This window comes from Neofelis nebulosa, chromosome 4 (genome assembly GCF_028018385.1).
Source record: "Neofelis nebulosa isolate mNeoNeb1 chromosome 4, mNeoNeb1.pri, whole genome shotgun sequence".
Classification (NCBI taxonomy): Eukaryota; Metazoa; Chordata; class Mammalia; order Carnivora; family Felidae; genus Neofelis; species Neofelis nebulosa.
The window spans coordinates 38,855,345-38,876,743 of record NC_080785.1 but is presented as its reverse complement, the minus strand read 5'-3'; the positions used below and the strand labels follow the sequence as shown (position 1 = coordinate 38,876,743).

The 21,399-nt window shown below is 39.6% G+C and overlaps 1 protein-coding gene across 4 annotated transcripts in view; it reads right to left on the bottom strand.

Moving 5' to 3' along the window:
* Nucleotides 1-21,399, bottom strand: part of DOCK4 (dedicator of cytokinesis 4) — a 435,260-nt gene that overhangs the window by 126,115 nt on the left and 287,746 nt on the right. For all 4 annotated transcript variants that reach the window (XM_058724565.1, XM_058724568.1, XM_058724567.1 and 1 more), the window contains exons 17-23: nucleotides 17,028-17,184; nucleotides 11,972-12,069; nucleotides 11,780-11,863; nucleotides 11,503-11,603; nucleotides 9,145-9,226; nucleotides 7,649-7,819; nucleotides 2,806-2,998 (exon numbers count right to left, since the gene is read on the bottom strand). In XM_058724565.1, the coding sequence (XP_058580548.1) occupies nucleotides 2,806-2,998; nucleotides 7,649-7,819; nucleotides 9,145-9,226; nucleotides 11,503-11,603; nucleotides 11,780-11,863; nucleotides 11,972-12,069; nucleotides 17,028-17,184 (886 nt within the window). The remainder of the gene's footprint in view (nucleotides 1-2,805; nucleotides 2,999-7,648; nucleotides 7,820-9,144; nucleotides 9,227-11,502; nucleotides 11,604-11,779; nucleotides 11,864-11,971; nucleotides 12,070-17,027; nucleotides 17,185-21,399) is intronic.

Here is a 21,399-nt window from a genome sequence, read left to right as displayed (position 1 = left end):
ATTTTTGACAGAGAGAGAGACAGAGTGTGAACAGTGAGGGGGAAGGAGAGAGGAAGACGCAGAATCTGAAGCAGGCTCCAGGCTCCAAGCTGTCAGCATAGAGCCCAATGCAAACCGTGAGATCATGACCTGAGCCAAAGTCAGATGCTTAACTAACTGAGCCACCTAGGCACCCCTGAGTTTCATTTTTTAAACTTTCAATAAATTAAAAAAAAAAAAAAAAAAACTCCTAGATTTCTAAGTGTTTTTGTTTTGTTTTGTTTTGTTTTGTTTTCCTCATATGCAGCTGAGCTATTGCCTTAGCTTTGAATCTGTTTTACCCATATGGAGTGGACGGAGTTGTGGTCTCCCAAAGATGGCCATGTCTTAATTCCCAGAACCTGTGAATATGTAATGGCAAAATGAACTTTACAGAAGTGATTAAATTAAGGATCTTGAGATGATGAGATTATCTTGGATTATCTAGATGGGCCAATGTAAGCACATGGGTCCTCTTAGGTGAAAGAGGCAAGAAAATTGGGTCAGAGAGAAATCTGGAGATGCTACACTGAAGGTTTCAAAGACAGAGGAAGGGGCCAAAAGCCCAGGAGTGCAGGTGACCCCTAGAAACTGTACGAGGCAAGAAAACAGATAATCTCCTAGACCCTCCACAAAGGAATGCAGCTCTGTGGACACCTTAAATTTAGCCCAGGGAGAAGAATTTGGTACTTCTGCCCTACTGAACTGTCATATACAAAGTCTATGTCCATAGACTAAGTCCATAGTTTCCGATTTAGAATTTCGGAGTTACTAGAAATACTCTCCAGGTTTCCCCACCATTAGTGTGGGGTCCCAGGTAATTTAAATAGAGTATAGTTTGTGTCTTGGGAAGTTCTCAGGTAAGCATGCTATTTTTTTCCATGAAGACAGCCTTTTTCTCAAAGTGCATTGCCATTTATATGTGGTAAGTTTCTGTCTTCTCCAATGGTGAATCACTCAACATCAAGCCAAACTTCAACTCCCTGGGGCAGTGATGGAAATCTTTCCTCTTACTAGCATCCATGTGCTTCTAAGTATTCCACAGATTGGGAGTTGCTTTTGCTTCTCGAAGGTTGTTTCTCCATAATTATCGTCCATGGGGAGTGCCCCACATAACAAAAGAGGCAGGTTTCGTCTTCTCCTCTTCCCCCTCTGCATCACAGTGACAGTCACCAAACTCCCAACACTGGCTCTGAGCCACTCTCCAAGGTCACCAGCACAGACCCTCCAAGGTCTACATTTCTTGGGTCTCCTGGGTCCTTCCACCCCCCACCCCAAGAAATAATCTCACCACCTCCCACAAAGACCCATATCTCTCCTCCTGGATCGAAACAACTTCTCTTTGTATTTTTTTAGTCCTGGTTTCTGTACTGCCAACTAAGCATCAGTAATCAACACGGCACTGAGTCCACAGACAGAACACATCCCGGAGAGGCATGCAATGAACACAGTCCTCTCAAATAATGCCCTTCCGTTTGAGAACAATTTTCATTATCTGTATTGCCCTTTTGGTATCAGATTCTATTCGAACAAAGAATTAACTGGTCAGTGAGGGAGAAACGTGGCAGAAACTACCAATTCCTCTGAGATGGGATGAACTTTTCTTCATTTGGTAAAAGCATAATTGGTAGTCTAGTCATACCAGGTACCTGGTTTGGACCTCTACCCCCTCCACTCCAGCCCCCTGTTCCCAACCCCAGAGGAGACCCTGATCACTGCAGAAGAACCTCTATGGCTCTGAGGAATAGAGTTTGAAAAGCACTGCAAGAAATATCTTTTGTCCAGGATGAGGTGTGTTTTCCTGGGGAGAAATGAGAAGGTTTGAATTTTCTTTTATTTACTTAAGTGTTATTTCTGGAGAAAAAAACAAAACACAAAACCAAAAACCAGAAACAAATAGTCTATCAATAGGAGAAAAAAATAAATTAACCATGATAAATTCATTCATAGTGGAATATCATCCCACAGTATAAACAAGAATGAACTAGAGCTATATCTCATAGCATGATAAAAAAAAAAAGAGATTTATTAATGATTTACTCATCTGATACTATTTTATTCTTGTATGTTTAAAATGTTCTACAATAAAATATGTAATAAAAGTTTTATTATCTATATTTGAAACCCTATTTCAAAAATATTATACCCACATATGCATTCATGTGGAAAGATAACTCTCAATAGAATCAATTTTGAAAAGTTTATTTGCTGATAGCACAGAAACTTCTTAAACTTTAAAATGAGTTTGGTAATTTATTTCAGGAAAAACTAGAAGAAAAAAGGCAATGGGATTTAATAACAGATATGACAAAATCAATTTAGTAATTGATCACGTGCTATTAGGATAAAATAAAAACTGATAATACATCAAAATTTTCACTCAGTTTCAGAACACAAATTGAAGGGACAATTTTAAGAACAAAAGAGACAAAGAAGAATCCTATCAGGTCCCTGTAAGCATCCCCAAAATAAAATGTTAAATTTTGTTGAACAAAAAAATGAAATCTCTTAGGCAAGAAAATAAGCATACCTGATGTCCCAACTAGTTTGTGATTAGAATCAGTAATTTAATCATTAGGGTTTTCATTCTTTCTAGAAATAAAGCTTTAATAGCCAGACTGTTCTATTTGGCTACTTAATACATTTATTCTACCATCCAAATACACAATGCTTTTGAGACAGTAATTGTGTTTCCTCTTTCTAATTGCTTCTGCTGACCTGTGACTACCGGAGGTAAGTGACAGCTTTCCAGAGACAAGGTTTCATTCAAGAGACTCACCACCCTACCTGGATTGGTATAAAGCTGGCTTTCCACGGTTTTGCCGATGCACTGCAGTTTCACAGCCTGCAGGGAGTCGTCCACGTGCACGATGGTAGGCAGGCTGCCCAGGGTGTCCTGCACCAAGTTGGCCACTTCCCTGACATCAAAGAGCTTCAACAGCTCTGAGTACACAGCTGGGAAGGAGCTCAGAAACACAGCCTTAAAAGGAAGAAATTTATATCAACTCCAAGATACACCCTGAGAAATTTGCTGTAAAATGTCATTGAGTTTAAGACTATGACAAATAATTTTGAATGCTAAAAAAATGAATGTAAAATGTATCTGGTACCTAAGCTAAAAGGCTGAAATTAAAAAAAAAAAAAAAAGTGTGGCAAAATAGAACAATGTTTTAAAATGTGCAAGGGTGCCATATAATAAAAGTGAGAAACTGTGGAAAATCACTGACATTAGCAAAATGATTGGCAAAAAATCCCACAGAATCAGCAAAATGCAGGACGATCAAATGGAAAGAATGCTCCACCAAGACCTGGAATGCAGTAACTTCTATTTCATTTCTCTTTTGAGAAGCTTTCTGAAGTGCTCATATAAATCACATTTACCTTGAAGAAACCAAACACATGGACTCCCCAAAGCAATGAAGTTACGGTTAAAGAAAAAAAAAAAAAGACAGGGAATCAGAAGATCCAGATTATATGTACTACTGGCTTTGTCTCTAATCAACTCTATGACCTTGGACAAGTCATTTTAGCCCCTTGGGTTTTAGTTTATCACCTGTAAAATGAAAAGATCATTATAACAAACCTTTAGGATGCTTTCAGATTTACTGTAACCCCAGAACTGCGTACTAAGAACAATATTCTTTATATAAGTAAAGAATGGATAATCATTTTTTAAGGAAAAAAAGATGCTAATATCAAATCCTAAGGGGCACAAATTGGACTAGGATTGTACATCAAAACAAGCCGAGTCTTTTAAATTCCACAAAAGGAGGGCAATGGAAGGAAGAGTCGACCAGCCTTAAGTCTACCAAGTAGGGGAAGGAGGCACATGTTTCTAATATGCTGATACTCAAGAGCTAGCTGGCTTACCAATGAGATCTGACACCAAAACAAAGTAGGTCGAGTCTACATGGGCTGATGATTCAAACATAGACTCAAATTCAAATTTGTGTGTTTTGGAATTTATCTATACAGCAGCAGCAAAAATATCTAGAACAGCCAAGACCTGTTTCTGATGCCAGAACCATCAAAATGCTTCAGGTGCTACAATCAACAGCTATGTTCTCCTCGACTCTTAAACATGATAGGTTTATTTGAATACATTTAAAATTAATAACTTGGTATTCTCTGTTAAAGATTGTATTTATATAACCTTCATTTCACTCTGCAGAGAGCTGAGTCATACAGATGAAGTTAAAAAAAATAAGATACAATAAAATGAGCCCAGCTTTCTCATAACTGAAAAGTCAACTACATCGATTTTCCTCAGGAATCTTTTCATTTACCCATTAATTCTTCATATCTAGCTCTTTACTTCAAAAAAGTATTTGAATGTGTGTGCAGTGAAGATACATGTATTAAAAAAGGATAAAGGAACAAGAACCTGTGATAAGGGCATCAAGACAGTTGTACCAAGATATGTAAGCTAAGGATTTTTTAGTGCAAATAAAAAGAAAAGCATAATTTTCTTTTGACCTTCCTGAGAGCCAAGACAAATAGAGAAAGATAATTATTAGGAATTTAGGGCAGAGTCTTGGGTCTCAACTCCTTCTGACATTGTTCTTCTCATGGGGTTCTCGTGGAGGCATCTGTCTGTGGAAGGAGAAACCAAGAGCCACAGCTCCAAGAGCTGAGTGAGTGGGCAATCCTGTTGGGGCAGGGCTCCCAAAGACAGAGCCATTCGTGAGCTGGGCTTAGGCCAGGATAACTAAATGATCATCCCGGTGGAACCAGGATGGCCAGGCCTGTGGGGCATTATAAACTGATCTAGCAGAAAGGTTTTCTGGGATGGCTGTTCTGCCTTCAGAAGACAGAAATGGCCCTGAGTTGTAGCCCACAGGCAAAACTGCAAAACAGAAACTGAGTTTTGTCTTTAAGACAGCCTAAGAGTAAAATTCAGACCATTGGATATCCTTGGCTCTGGACAGGATAGGCAGAATTTGAAGATGACTCCTAAGACCTTTGTCTCCTGGTGTTCCCATGACTATGTTGTTACATGGCAAAAGGAATTGTGCAGCTATAATAAAGGTTACTAATGAGTTGATCTTAAAATATGGAGATTATCCATATGGGCCTGACCTAATCACATGAGCACTTATTTTTTTTTTAATGTTTATTTTTTTTGAGAGAGAGAGAGAGAGAGGGAGAGGGAGAGAGAGAGTGAACGAAAGCACGTGAGCAGGGGAGGGTCAGAGAGAGAGGGAGACACAGAATCCTAAGTAGGCTCCAGGTTCTGAGCTGTCAGCACAGCGCCTGATGTGGAACTCAAACCCACGAACCACGAGATCATGACCCAAGCCAAAGTCGGATGATTAACCAACTGAGCCACCCAGGCATCCCTACACATGAGCATTTAAAACATAAGTTTTCTCTAGCTCATGGTAGGAGAACTCAGAGAGATTGGAAGCATGAGAAGGATATGACTTTTCGTTGCTGGCTTTGAGAATGGTATTTGAAGAATACCAAGGAATGTGTATGGTCTCTAGCAGCTGAGAGAAACCGTTCCATCCCCAACCCCTTGCTGATAGCCAGAAAGCAAATGGGAATCTCAGTCTTAGAAACACAAGGAAACTGATTCCTGCCAAAGGCCTGGAAGATTTGGAAAGGGAATTCCTCCCCAGAGCCTCCAAAGAAGCCACCAAGGCCAATGCCTTGATACTGGCTGTAGGAGACCCTAAGCAAAAATTCCAACCAAACTTCTGATCTATAGGACTGTGAGCTAATAATTGGATGTTACCTAAAGCCATGAAGCCCATGGTTATTTGTTACGCAGCAATGTAAATGTCACACACTGGGTCAGATTAATGACACCTTCCTTCATAGAAGGGAGAGCTAAGAAGGTGTGGGGTCAAAAGGAAACCTACAATGGGAAAAAGTGTACAGTATTCCTCTTTCTCCCAAAACACAGAGGACAAAAGTCCACTTTGCTTAAAAAAACAAAAACAAAAACGAAAAAAAACTAACCACTTCGTCATTTTATATGAATTCCCTTAGCATCAAAGTGAAATTATCACATCAAAATTTACGAGTATAGGATTGTACACAAAATAATAGAATGACTTCAGTAGTTTATTAAGATATTCGGAAACTTTACATACATTTTATATATCGTGTCAATAAAAAACTAAGGGCAAAAAAAAGAGAAAAATCAAACATGGTTCTTTGGAGGTACTAAAGTTGTTTCACTGCCTTGATTGGGGATTAGAGAATCAAGAGCAGTGCAAATCAGTATGTTAAACATAAAAGGAAACCCACTCTTCACCATGCTGCTCCACAGTGGCCCATGTCTTGGGGTGACTACCAGGATGCAGCAGAAACATAACTAAGGAAAAAGATTTCTCTAACTTTAGAGAAGGAATAAACCTCTTGAGTCCCTAGGAAGGCATTGCACTGAGAAACTGTGACTTAAGATTGATCTTAAAAGTAAGAGAATATTTTTTCAGATGTGAATCAGCTAAGTTTTGTCCCTGAAACCGGTAAAGGTTTAAGGCAGATAGTCTCAAATACAACAGCTTTTATAAAAGTAGTGAGCTTTTAAGAACTTTGATCTAAACGAATACATGATTGGCTTGTTGGATTATCCTTTCAAATATCAACTGCTGAAAAGAGGGTTTGGCGAGTGGACAACTGGACTTTGAGGGATGTGGCAAGTTCCTCAAGCACAGTGATTGTACCATTGGCACCAGAGGCCAAAATGTCATTAAAAGAGGCTGAATTGTACCCTTGCCCAGATGTAAGATCAGTCCATTTGTGCAAAGAAGAGATTAACAAGAATAGTCCCCCAAAAGTCAGAAAAAGCACAGTACTATTACTGGGGGGTTGGTACATTTCTGGTGTTTTGCCATTATATGTAAAGCTTTCCAAATGTCAAATGGCACCAACTTATAAGAATACTCAAATGGATCTAGTTTTGTCTTCTATCTTCCACTTTATGTCCCAATACTCAGTGATTATAAATTTTTAGTCTCCAGGGGATGGCAGCAAAGAGGCTGCTTCTCCATCTGACAAGTTTTTGCTCAAGTCACTAGAAACTAAAAATGTACAAGAAGGACTAAGAAAATGTAGAGTAAGATATTGAGAATGATCGCTGAGAACACATTCAAGGCCACATTATTTGGAAAGTGGATAAATCCTGTTCTGAAACAAAACACGTAGAGCTACTCCAGGTAATAGCATTTGGCAACCGCTCCTCAGCATTGGTCATTCAGTCCCAGGACGATTAGGGTCAAGTTAAATAAAACAAAGCAACATGCAGTTTAGCCAAGTGCGATATAATGAGTCTCAAGTTGCCAGATTAAAATGCAGTGCAAGGCTTGGCGTAAACAACAGAACCAGATCGGCTCCAGTGAACTTCCTTCCCCAAGGCCGATGGTGACATCGTGTCTACTCAGAACTGAACCCAGCCTGCTGTAGACCAACAGCCGCCCCATGAAGAGTGAGAGTAGGCGGAGGAAAGCCAGCCTAACTTCTGCTCTGCGGGTTCGCGGGAGCTAGGGGACTCTTTAAAAGTCTGCAAAATTGCTGACGCTACAAATAGGAACTGGAGCTATGGATTCACTTACGCTGCTATGTAAAAACAAATAAACTAGACTCATTTTTGTTTTATTCAGCAGAGATGCAAAAAAATTACCTGTGATTGAGATAATGCTCCTGACCCTTTGCTCTCTTGAGAAAGAAAGAAACGGACCGACATAAGAAGCTCCTGAATGCAGCAGCGAAATTCCTCTTCGTTTTGTCCACCGGTGGCAAGGGAAAACAGCCTTCGAGATTGAACTATGTACTTAAAAATATACTCTTGTGCCTTCAAACGAAATTTTGTAAAAGTTAGTTTCAAAGGAAACCAAGAGTATTTAACAATGACACGGCATAAAAACCAGGGGACATCATTAGACTTTTGAATTATTGATTTAAAAACACTTAAGACCCCCTGAGATTTTTGAACAGTATTTACTTGTAGAAGAAGAGCCTTTTTTTTTGCTGACGCTAATGAGAGAAAATGTATAGATAATTTAAAAATTCTGTGTCATTCTCAAGAGGTATGAACCTTAAATGCTTTTGATCCTCAGATAGTTTTTTAATTTAGTTAACAGAGAGATGCTGGTCTATTACAGAAAATTTATTGTGCTTTGCTGGCAGGTACTCTTGCCACTTAGTGTTTTACCTTCAATCACACCAAGGTGATTAATTTATAATTAGTAAAATACTTGCTTTTAAAAACGTATACCTGTCTACTTTTTTTTCTGCTGCATCAAATAGAGTGGTACTCAGCAAATAGGAAATCGGAGGATTCTCAGAGCAGCTATTGAACAATCTCTTTAAGAATGTGTATTCTTGGGGCGCCTTGGTGGCTCAGTCGGTTGAGCGCCCAACTTCAGCTGAGGTCATGATCTCATGGTTCATGGGTTCGAGCCCCACACTGGGCTCTGTGTTAAGAGCTCAGAGCCTGGAACCTGCTTAGGATTCTGTGTCACCTTCTCTCTCTGCCCCTCTCCTGCTTGCGCTGTGTCTGTCTCTCTTTCTCACAAATAAACATTAACAAAAATTATGAAAAATAAAAGATCTGTAGTCTTTATGAACATGTTTGCAAGTAAAGTATTAGCATCTCCGTTTACAACTGAGCACAAACGCCCAGAGATGTGGGCAGCATTAAACCATGAGACCCAGTAAAACCTCAGGTTTCCTCACTGTGATCCCTGCTAAGCTACCGTATTCTCTCTCAAAATTTAAGACAAAGGGTTCACAAATGGCCTCTGCCAGGGTGCAGGAACTTCAAGCTTAATTGCTTATCTGTGGTCTTCTTTCATAAAACCTCGCTCCTGCCACTCCTAGACTTCACTCCAAGTATCCTGGAGATCAGAATTCAATCCCAGGCAGGATCCAGTGGGCGAGCCTGGCAAAGTTTCTTTCAAATTTCATCAGCTCTGGAGGAGCATAAACCGATTAAGATCCTTGAATTGGAATGCTGGTAATATATCATCACCAATTACTGTCTGTGTAGAAGAACTGAAATGCTGGTAATACTTCATCATCAATTACTGTCTGTGTAGAAGAAACCAATTAGTTGAGGCATCATGGTGCAACAGCCCTGGTAGACTACATTATCTGTTATCGACACCACGTCATTACCTTCAACACCTCCTGGATGTGCTCTTGCCGTTCTGCTTCTGTTATCCTGTCCACATACCACTTGAGAACTTTGATGAGATCTCTAAAATACAGGGAGAAATACACAGAAGGTAGAATTGGTCTAGCTCTCAGTTAAAAGCCAAGAAATCAAACATTTTTATCATAGGGAGGATTCTTTTCCCTTCACTTCTCATATTTTTCTGCTGAAATACTTAATAGGCATCTGTACATGAACATCACTACCCCTTTTTGAAACTCAAGAGAGAAACACTTCCTCCCATTGAGATTCCCTCAATACGGACATATCCCATTGGCCCTGCTGTTTCCGGCAAAGCTTCCCAATGGGTAAACACAAGTATCAGAGAAAAGGTCTCTGGCCAAGAAAGTGCCTTGAAGTAGGCTGTCATGGTCAACCTTGAACAAGTGTTAACTGGGATTTCTTCCCCCATGATCTGTGACCATGTGAACAGCTGGATGAAGTATTCAGTTGGAGGCAAAAGGGAGTGTGGCAAGGGGCACCTGGGTGGCTCAGTCGGCTTAATGTCCAACTTCAGCTCATGTCATGATCTAATGGTTCGTGGATTCGAACCCTGTGTTGGGCTCTGTGCTGACAGCTCTGTGCTGCCCCTCCCCCACTCACTCACACATGCGCGCGCTCTCTCTCAAATAAACATTTAAAAAAGGGGGGGGGGTGCGACAAAGGATAAGGGAACATCTCCCTACTCCGAATCACATTCCCATGGGTTTACAAAGCCAATTCTCTGACCTCTGGGAAGAACAAAACTTCCCATCCCAGTATGCCTTTGTAAGAGAATTTCAAAAAAGGCCAAGTTTTCTTTTCTTTTTCTTAAGGAACAAAAATTGAATTAAAAAAAAAAGCCAATTTTCAAGATTGCAGGTTTGCTACCTTTAACTCTGCTCAGTTCTTGGTTTCTGGAAAACAGAGCAAGCTTTTAAAAATGCTCCTCTTTTCTCTCACTCAGGGAAGAATACATGGATGGGCCACCAGGCAGGTGCTACCAGGAATGTTCTTTTGAAGATAACATATCAGTGAGTTTCTGACCATCCACAGCCCAAGAAGACTGCATAGGCAATATCTGTCTTCTTAGGAATGACTATCCTGCTCTCCTGGCCAATATCCAGTGTTAGAAATTACACCCTTCCTCTCTAGCTTCCAATGCTAATTTCAGTTGCAAGTGGTAACCCCTCATATTAGGGCCCCACATGTTAGGCCAAGTGGCAGAGCCAGGCCGATGTTTCCAACTATCCCTGATATTTCATTCACCGTCTCTAAAAATCCTGTTGACAGAGGGTCAAGTCTTCAATAAAAACTCCCTTCATTTAAAAGCTGGAGGCATAAATCTTCACGCGCCTTTTAGGGGGTACCCAAGGTAACAGGATCGAATGCTTATTTGATTATTTATTATCTTTTATCTATCACATGATGGGGGAAAAAGGGCAAAAACATGATTCAGTGTTTTTTAACACACAGCTGGGAATACATGATTGTGCATGTGCACAGCCATAGGTGCTTAAGGTACAGTAAGGTAAAAACGTGGGCAGAATAGCAATGACAGTATTAGAATGGGGAGAAAGGACTTTGGGGAACATTTCAGGGCTATGCATAAGCAGGGCCAAAGGCCGGAAAGATGTTATACACAGCACAGAAAGAAGCTGTTGCCTTCTGGCAATTATCAGCTAAGCTGCATGGAGGCAGGTATGAGCTATGGCTTGTCATTACTCATTCACTTTAGCCTTGCTTGCATAATTTGAGCTGATAGGAAAGGAAGAGCAGTTAAAACGGCAGCTGATATCAGAGGGTAGAGTCCATGGCTGAACTGCTTGTGGCCAGGAACCAGGTCTTCACATTAATCAGCATGCATTAGGCATGCAGTAGGCACTCAGTGAATATTAACAGACGAATGAGTGAATGAATGAATGAATGAATGAATGAATGAGTTTAAAAAGATATGATAGCAAATGCTGTTTTCCCTTCACATTTCTTTCTTAAAGACTTCCAGAATCAGCAAGGCATGTGGTGATTAAATGGGCTTGAGCTGAAATAACCACATATTTTGGACCAAAGAGTATCAAGTGAAATAGAGACATGAAGAAAAAAACTTTATATTTTAGGTTTTAGGAAGAGAATTCAGAAAGTTTTTTTTTCTTTTAATCAAAATAAGTTGCAGCCATTAAAAAAAGATGTGTGAGAAAGGAAGATATTGACTCAAGAGACACTTCAGTTGTTGTGCTTTATTTCTTCTTACACTTCTTCTTAAATTTTCTTATCCTAATGGTTCTGCCTAGCAAAGCTCAGAAGAAACTGCTTTTAAACCAATTACAAGATAAAGGCCTTACCTGTATGCAAGTGCCCCAGCAAAGTGACTCTCAATGTAAGTGTCCATTACAGGTTTAAAATGATGAAATTTGCTATCTTGCAGCAAATTTATTATGTGAACCTAAAAAAGAAAATTGAGCTTTGTAAAACTGAATGCAAATCAAGACATATATACATTTTTTGGTTCTTTTTAAGTGACTCGTGCACTATTGAATGAGTATTTCAAAAACAGCCTTATGAAAGTCAAGAATGAGAGACAAAATTGTTAAGCTATGATTAAAGTGAATTTAAACTCACCAAAGAATCAAACACTTTAGACCCGTATTTTTGGGAATTTTCATCTAAAATTCCAAATAAGGTATCCAGTGTATCTTGCAGAAACTGTTAGATAAAGAAGTAAACTGATAAATAAAAAATCATGTGTCCTTCCCCTCCAAACAGTCCCTATTTCATGAATTTCCAAGAGAGGGACAACACAATAACATATACCTTTACTATCTCTGAGCCGTCGATTTCTTTCAATTTAGAGAGACAGCCTGTGATCTTGTCAGGGTGAGTTCTCCATTTCAAGAGATCAAGCATATCACCTTTCCAAACAGAAAATGAAGGTTAGCTGCTTTGGTAGAGAACAGTCCCTCAAATGAACATTTTTCACCGGCAGAGCTAGATTCTTAAACATGTTGCCTACCCCTCTTGGTCACCCAAGCTTCAGGTTCCCTCCTAGACCCTGACTAGCTAAGATGGCATTCACTACAGCATATTCTAATTATTTATCCCTTCTCAATGGCTCTTGACTTACAAACTCCTACTCTACCTTCAGTTCCCAGATCAGCTGTTGCTTCATCTAAGAAGTCTTTCCTGAAACTTCTAGACTGAGCTAACTGTCCCTCACCTCAGAGTGGCACTGACCTCACTATTACAATTGTTTATTTGTCTTTACCCCTACTAGATTGTAAACTCTAAGAAAAAAAATGTTGAGTTTGGTCCTATGGTATCCCAGCACCCAGTATAGAGCAGGTACACAGCAGGCAGTAGATAAATATTTGTTGAATCATTTCCTGCCTCTTCCCATTAAAATGGGAATTTCTTGAGGGTCAGGAATCTGCTTTCCTCATATCTGTGCCCCCCACAGCACTCTCCCTAGCAACCAATTCTACCTGGAAATAAAGGTCTTCTTTGACAAATGTGACCCAGATCTGGCAGGACTAGAAGATCCCTTGCACAATGATGAAAGGTCTAGTCAACTGTCGGATCATCTAATGAGCCCATGGACCTGAGAGGGCCAGTTCCTGGATTCCATGGTCATCTTCTATCTGGAAGGACCCAGCTCTTCAATTTCCGCCCCTTCCTAAACTGACAACATATTGGCCCGAGTCTAGCAGGGTCCTCTGAGAACCTCTTTACCTGGTGAGGGTAAAAATTCTTCCCCCAGCTTTCCTGGGCAGAAGTTACAAAGGTTCCTGAACATGGTGTCCAGCTTCACCAGTCCCCAGAGGGAGCAAGGAGACAGTCGTGTCTGGGGTCCAATGAGAGCAGTAAGAACTAACAAGGCTTGTGTATGCAGGAAGCTCAAAAAGCAGAGGAACCTGGCAGGGCTGGCTTCCCAGGGCTCAGTGGGGCTGCAAGACTAGGACAGCCAAGGAAGCAGCTAAGAGGGATTTTCCAGGCTTAACAGTGAGAAATCCAGTTGAAAGCATTCGTTTCAAGAGAAACCCAAATGGGACTTGCTGAGAGACAAAAAAGACCACCATGGAAACAAAAACCAAAAGGATACACACACACACACACACACACACACACACACACACACACACACACACATAGAGGAAATCAAGGAAGAAGCAGTTGTGATGAAAAAGAAAATGTGATGTAGTAAAAAGAGATGAGAAAAAGTGTATGAATCTTAAGAGGAAAGAGACACAACTTTCACCAAAGCCAGATTCAAGAGAAAAAGTTCACAAAGGACTTAATAGTGAGAAATTTAGTACTAAATGGAAATGTTTATCTACAACAAACAGGGGGTGGTTTAGAATTAAAAATGAGGGAATTTTAAAAATAATGACTTTGAAAAAGATGTTTATGATATTTTCATAATGGAAAAGCCTGAAAATGTTCAATATTCATGTCCAACTCAGACATCCTGGAGGTATGGCTGGTGCCTTTTAAAAAATGATTGGTTATATATAGAATAGTAGATAGTCCAATAGAGTGAGACCTGCCAGAGCAGACGTAGCAGGTGCATTCTTCTCCCATCTATTGGTTGCCTCCCTCCCACTTACTTCCTACTTCCTGCATCTAACTTCAGGATGCCTCCCTTCCCGGGCACCTTCTCTTACAGTTCCCCAGTGCATTTTCCCTGCACCTCACTCCTCACTTCCAACTCAACCTCCATTCCACCTCTTACTCCGTGCAGCTCCCTGCTCTCTTGCCTGCCCCTCGGAGCTAGGCTGTTGCAGGGGTGCCCAGGGCATGGTCCAGTGTTGAGGAATGGAGTGTGTGCAGAGGAAGAAGGTGGCTCTGCAGGCCAGAAAGAGGCATCCCCAGAGGCAGCTGTGAGATATCAGGAACAGCACTGCCATCAGCAGAGGTGGAGAACAGATGACAGTTCCAGACAATCAGATCGGGATGGGGCTATTCACCTGTCCTACAAGAAATCTGATGACTCTCTAGTCTGCTCATAATGGAAGAAAAGGGGGAATAAAGCAGTATGTTCATCTGGATGTAATTAATCGTGTGTACAAACTGCTCAGAATTAAGTCAAAATTGTTATCTCTTAGGGTCTCTATTTTAGCTATCTGAAGAATCGTTAGTTGCAAATCAGAACTATGACCTACTACTGAAAATGTGTATTTTAAACGTTCTATTCAAAAAGCACTTAAGAGTATGCTGTATGCCTAGTCTACCAAGAGCTAGAAAACAGGTGGAGGACATAATCCCTATTTTTTTTTTTTTTTTTTAAATCACACTCTCAGGAAGAGAGTGAATGAACTACCCACTATTTGAGGGAGAAGGAGATTTGTGGAAGTCAGCAACCATACAGCTGTTAGGCTAAATTTAAGCACTGTTTTTATTTTTAGACTTTTTTTTAAAGTCGTGTTTAACAGCCCAAGGAAGATAACAAAGAAGTACAATAATTTCTTCCCTGACCCCTACTCTCAAGAATCTTAAAATGTCTGCTTGATCTGGCAGTCACAGACTTGCGACAGGGTGCTCCCAGCCTTGGTAGGCTGCCCGCGAACAACATTGGACTACAGAGCATGTGCAGAAAGGCACACCTCAGGGATCCTGGAACGCAAAGCTGCTATAGGAGACTGTTGCTAGAGACCGTATCACTTGCTAAATACCCAATTGTACTGGAAATGGATTTGTATGTTTTCCAATTTGAGTAAAATGAATACAAAGCAATTTAATTCCAATTTGGAACTGGATGACTTCCACACAGAAATATGTGCCTAGCATGTAAATTTCAGAAAGATCAACTAATTTCCTTCCTCCTTCCCATCTATTTGAAATACAGTATTTATTTCCCCGTTCATTCTGAGCTGTGTTACATTCACAAGGGGAATCAAAGTCAAACGAACAATTAAGTACTTATTAGTGTCCAAAACTAAGCCAAGCATTACCTTCCATCTAATGAAATGTTTAATATAATGATTTGGTGAATGGCTTTATTTATCCATATCTACCTGAAAATGTTGTCTGCTTTTACAAAGTAGCAACTTCTAATTTTTAGGATTTGGTTCTGTCTTATGTCCACAATTCTGTCTAACATCCTAAACTGGAGAACAACAACAAATTAAGTCTGCAGGGCCAGATATTTTGACAGCAGATAAGCTATTGTTAGGATTATCTATGTGGTTGGCTGAATAATGGCCCCAGAGACGTCAATGTTATAATAGCTGGTACCTATGAATATGTTCATCTTATACAACAAGAGAGATTTCACGGGTGTGATTAAGTTAAAGGTCGTAAAATAGGGGGTTATCCTGGAATATCTAGTGGGCCCAATGTAATCACAAGGATCCTTAACAGAGGGAAGATGGTCAGAGTCAGAAAGACATTAAGATGCTATGCTGCTGGTTGTGAAGATGGAGGAGAGGCCACGAGTCAAGGAATACAGGTGGCCCCTAGAAGCTAAAAAAGGTGAGCAAAAGGATTCTCCCCTAGAGCTTCCAGAAGTGTGGCTCTGCTGACACCATGATTTTAGTCCAATGAAAAGGATTTCACGTTTGTGACCTTCAGAATTGCTCAATGATACATTTTTGTTGTTGTAAGCCAACAAATTTACAGTAATTGTTACGAGAACAAAAGATAACTAATACAACCTGAAATTACTCCACCAGAGGCAATCAGTTAAATGTGAACCCGGGCTGTAAAACACACACACAACTAATCCACATAGGATAAATAAAATTTCTATCTAAGTGAGTCAAAGCAGGTTGTTTTCTTATCTTCATAATCTCTAGACTGGCACCCTAAAAATCAACTAAGTTTTGGTGAAAGCTTTATGAACATTACAGAGTTATGTCTGTGAAGTTTTTATTTAATTAAAATAACTGATCCCTGAATATGGATAACGTCTTGAAATTTCTTAACTCTCTTCAACCAAATTTACTGAAAATACGCAGTTGTTTTTTTAAAAACATTTCTCCAAAAATATTTTTGGAAGAGGAGAACAAAAACTAATACAAATGTGAAAGAATCATTTGCCAAAGTCCTAAATAAATATAGCAGCACTGCAAGAGAAGTTGAGAAGTCTCTTAAAAGAAGCCAACATCATAGTGCTACATTTTGCTGCTTTTCTGAGGCCATGCTCTAAGAGAAGAAATACACTTGCTACTACACATGCTGTTCTATGACACAGAAGAAAGAACTAAGAGAACTTACAAATGTTTAGGCACAGGAACATTTTATGAGATTCAATACCTGATTATGAAGTAATTCTCCTCATCATAATGAATCTGACTTATTAATATGGCATTCAGGATGCCAGCCAGAAGCCTTACAGAGCAAACATGCAGAACTCAGAAATGTTTCATTTCCTTCCTTCATTGCAGATGATGTTTTCACGACAATTTTCCAAGGAGAAGAGCTTGTTTTATTAATCATAACTTGCTAAACAATCACTGACATAAAAAGTATTTTAGAATAGAAAAGCAATATCCATCTAATTAAACAAAAAACAGCCTTTATTCCAAAGCCTGCAATTAGCCTTGTTTATGGAACTATAAAACAAGCGAGATTAAGGTAGTGGTAGTCTTTGTCTCTGCTTCTTTCTTCTTTTTTAAAAGCAGCTGGGTTTTGAAGGGTTGTACACTTGGGTTTCGATGCTGGGATAATTTTGAGGTTCTTAAATTACATGCATTTAACAGACCACTGGGTCACAAATGTTTCCATTTTACTGGAAATCACCAACAGAAGGACTGACAATTTTTCTAGTGCCAAGTTCTTAAATATAACATTGGTGTTTATTAAATATGCCTACCAAAATTCACATGAGTACTTAAGTACAAGGGCTTTCAAATAAAACAGTGTTATACGTTACCATTCTGTGTGAGTTTTGTGGAACAGAGAAAAGATGTTATCCAAAAAGACTCCTTTGTGGCCTTCATGGCTTGATGATTATTTCCAAGGAGGAGGCCCTTGGAAAAGGGAAGTTTGAGGTAGCGGGTAGTATCCTGAAGATTTGTGTTTTCTTCACACTGTTAAAAATATTAAGAACAATATTAAAAAAGGAAGGGTAAGAGACCTCATGAAAATTATTAAGCATAATTTTCATTTCTATTGTTGATAAACTGGGAAACATTCCAAACAGCATCACAAATAGAATTTGGCTCTTAAGTAAAATACAACAAAAACGTAGAGAAGGAATTAAGCACGGATTGTGGGCTTAGACTGATTTGGGTTCAAATCCCAGTTCCGTTACTTCTCACAGGAATAACTCTAACGCATTACGTTACCATGCAAGATTGCCATTTCTATCTCTAAAACCTTGGTGTATTGTCCTAGGAATTAGGTTCCATAAAGCCTTTCACACAGTGCCTGATACAGAGGAAGTGCTCAAGAAATCATATTTGCAGTGACCACAGGATTTTAAAAAATGCTTCAATCATTCCAACATCTCATGTGAGGCTATTATACAGCTTCTTACTTTGAAAACTGGCAAATTAAAAGAAACTTTTTCTGGGTAATCTAATAGTCCCACCATGTGACAGAAATCTCTACAGAAAATGTGAGCTAACAAGTGTAAATAGAATTATCGATTTAGAAAATACAGTTTCATATCCCTAATGTAATTTTTTTTATTTTTTAATTTTAGAATGAGAGAGAGAAAGAGAGAGAGAGAACTCGAGCAGGGGAGATGGCAGAGGGAGAGAGAGAGAGAGAGAATCTTAAGCAAGCTCCAGACTCAGCACAGAGCCCAACATGGGGCTTGATCCCATGACTCTAGGATCATGACCCGAGCCAAAATCAAGAGTCAGGAGTTCAACCAACTGACCCACCCAGGTGCCCCCTAATGAAATTCTTTCTTTAGTCAAGGGCTGTCACTTAATGTTTAAATCATCAGGAAAATTGTTGGATAAAGAATTGGTCACTTGGGGTGCTGACTCTTGATTACATGAGTTCGAGGGGGTTATGAGTGATGAGTTTGAGCCCCACGTTGGGTGTAAAGCTTCCTTGTAAAAAAAAAAAAAAGGAATTGAATATTAATATGATGGCCATGTAGCAACACAAAGACTACTTCCCAGTGGCAAGAGGACAAATACAACCACACACACGTGGGGGGATGAGGTTGTCATTATACCACTGCAGGACAGTACAAAGGAACATATCATAATCTACAGTGTATTTTTACTACAGATGTTGAACCTGAATCTACCACAACTACAGATTCCACTTCATAGTAAATATAAGGAACAGAATAACATGTTGAACAATACTATAGGGCAGCAACTAGAAGGCAGCAACTTCTGCAGGATGTCTGGCTTTGTCTCTTCAAGTCTGATGTCATAAAAATAGGGATTGTTCTAGACTAACACATAAGCCAAGTGCAACATATGGTCCCAGAATTGGACCAATGTGCTGAAAAGGAATTTTTTTTTCAGTTTAGACATTGACTTAAGCTCCAGATCAGATTAAAAAAAATCAGTGATTGGAAAACCATTAACTGAAAAAGTAGATTACAAAATGTAAATATTATGAAGCAACTAAGATGTCCTTCAGTAGGTGAATGGACAAACTGTGGTACACCCAGACAATGGGATATTATTCAGTGCTAAATAGAAATGAGCTATCAATCCATGGAAAGACATGGAGGAACCTTAAAAGCACATTACCAAGTGAAAGAAGTCAATCTGAGAAGGTTACATGCTGTATGATTCAAAATATATGACATTCTGGAAAAGGCACAACTATGCAGACAGTCAAAAGATCAGTGGTTTCCAGAGGCTGCTGGAGCAGGGATGAGTAGGCAGAGCACAGAGGAGTTGTAGGGTAGTATAATATTATTATATTTTTAATTTAATTATTTTTATTTTCATTTTTTATTTGAGAGACAGAATCATAAGCAGACTCCATGTTCAGCATGGAGTCCAATGTGAGGCTTGATCCCACAACCCTGGGATCATGACCTAAGCCAAAATCAGTAGTAGGACACACAACTGACTGAGCCACCCAGGCACACCTGGGCAGTATCATATTATAATGGCCATATGGCATTATTTCTTTATCCAAACCTATAGAATGTACTCTACCAAGGGTGAATCTTCAGGTAAACTACGGAGTTGGGGTGATTATGATATGTCAAAGTAGGTTCATCCTTGGTAAAAAATGTGCTGTTCTGGTGAGTGACTTTGATAATGGGAGAGGTTATTCATGTGTAAATAAGAAATTTACATCCTCCTCTCCATTTTATTATAAATGTAAAATTGCCCTATAATGTCATTTAGGTATAAAAATTCATGCAGAAAAATATCTAGAAGGATACACACTAGAGGACTAATAGTTAACATCATCCAGGTAACGAGAGTATAATGTTTATATTTTATTTTGAGTTATCTCTATACTTCTTTGTAATGATGAAAGTGATTTTTGATTACAAATCTGAAAAAAATATTTGAACAGATATAGAACTGGCATAACTTAGGGTATTCTGAGTATAAACTTTAAAACTCATATGAGTTTTATTCCTTAAAATTTCTTTAAACATCTTCAAGGCTAGTGTCCTGGTCACAGGAAGGAAGTTAAGCACAAAATCCTTTGGTATTCTAGAATACTGTGTGTGGTTCATAAAATATTTCTAAATTTTAAAATAATAAATCTTTAAGAAAGACCTAACAAGTTCAGAGAAACAGAATCAGATTACAAGATGTTCTTACTAGCAAACCTGCCCAGTAACAGGAGTACCTATAAACACAATAAACAACCTCTATAATACCCTTCCAATGTTATAACTCCAAATGCTTTCTTTTATTACTGTGAGATATTTCATAGAGACAGCAGAGCACATGAAACACACATATACAGTTTAGAGAATCATAACAAAGTGAACACTTCAAATGTCTTCGGAAAAAGTGCTTAGGCAAAATAATGTTCTGGAAGCCTAGAATGCCATCCCCTCCCGTCTTATTCTTGGTGTCAGGGCTTGGAACACAGCAAGTCATAGCATGAGTCACAGCGCATCCCACTGCCCCTATTTCCTGCCTGGGTCTGGTCTGTGGGGTCAGGAACATGCTCTGGTCTGCCATCCTTGGCCTGACTTGTGCTCCATCTGTCTAACCACCACTTCCTACTGTGACTAAAGTCTCGTGCAAACTCAGCAGACATACTGTCCAGCTATTTCTAGGCCTCCCCCTCAGGAGCTAGAGCCGGCCCTAGTCTGCCAAGCTCCATCTGTTCACAGGAATTCTGCCCCTATAGATAAAGCTCTTATCCCCCCACCCATCGAATGATTGCCTAGCTTGTGAACACTTCCGGCACTGTCTTAGAATTCCTGCTTGATGCGCTCATCTAGCTCCGCCGGTAGTCATGGACTGACCACTTCTGTGATTGATGATACAAAGACTGTGTCATGTGCTTAGGGAGCACTGTGAATACAAGACTTGACTGCCTTCTCCTGGGCCAATCATTGTGGCTGGATCAGTGTCGCTAGCTCTGGTTCACTTCACTTCTCCCCCAGCATTGGGGGGTCAAGACCTCAGCAGGTGTGTCTTTGGTGTGACACCTGACAGTTTTTATAGCTAAACTCCATCACGCTCAGTCAAGTACAAATACAAGAATTAACATAAATACTAGGACACAAAAGTTATTTCAAGACCTTCTGCTAAAAATGCCAGGTGTGTGTGCGTGCGTGCGTGCGTGTGTGTGTGTGTGGTAGGGGAAGGGGAGGTGGAGTAATTCAGTAAAGTAAAGCAGAGAATCACTCTTTGGTCTCTATGAACCTTTTGATGATAACATTTGCCAGGGGTTCAACACCGATTTTTTTTGTCCAGTAGGAGTCAAAGGAGATAATGCTAGGTATGGGGTTAGAGTTGGAGGTTTTAATCTATTCCTGAAGAACTTAAGAGGCCTTGAGAAATTGCACAGAAAAATTTCAGAGCAAATCTTTTGTTGTTCTCTGAGGTTCTCAGCATGCGTCCTTAACACATCATACAAACACTGGAGATTTTAAAAGCCATCCCAGAAATTACCATTTATGAGGGTTTACCACATATCAGGCACTGCAAAGCACTTTAATGCATTTTCTTATTCTTGTAACAACCTCATGAGGCAGGACACTGTAACCTGAGAAGCTTTGTGATTTGCCCAAAGTCACATCATCAGAACCACAATTTCTGTTCATAACTACTATAGAACACTGCCTCCTTCAGATGGTGTTTTAACCAAGTCTTGAACTTTGCTATAATGAAGTACACATT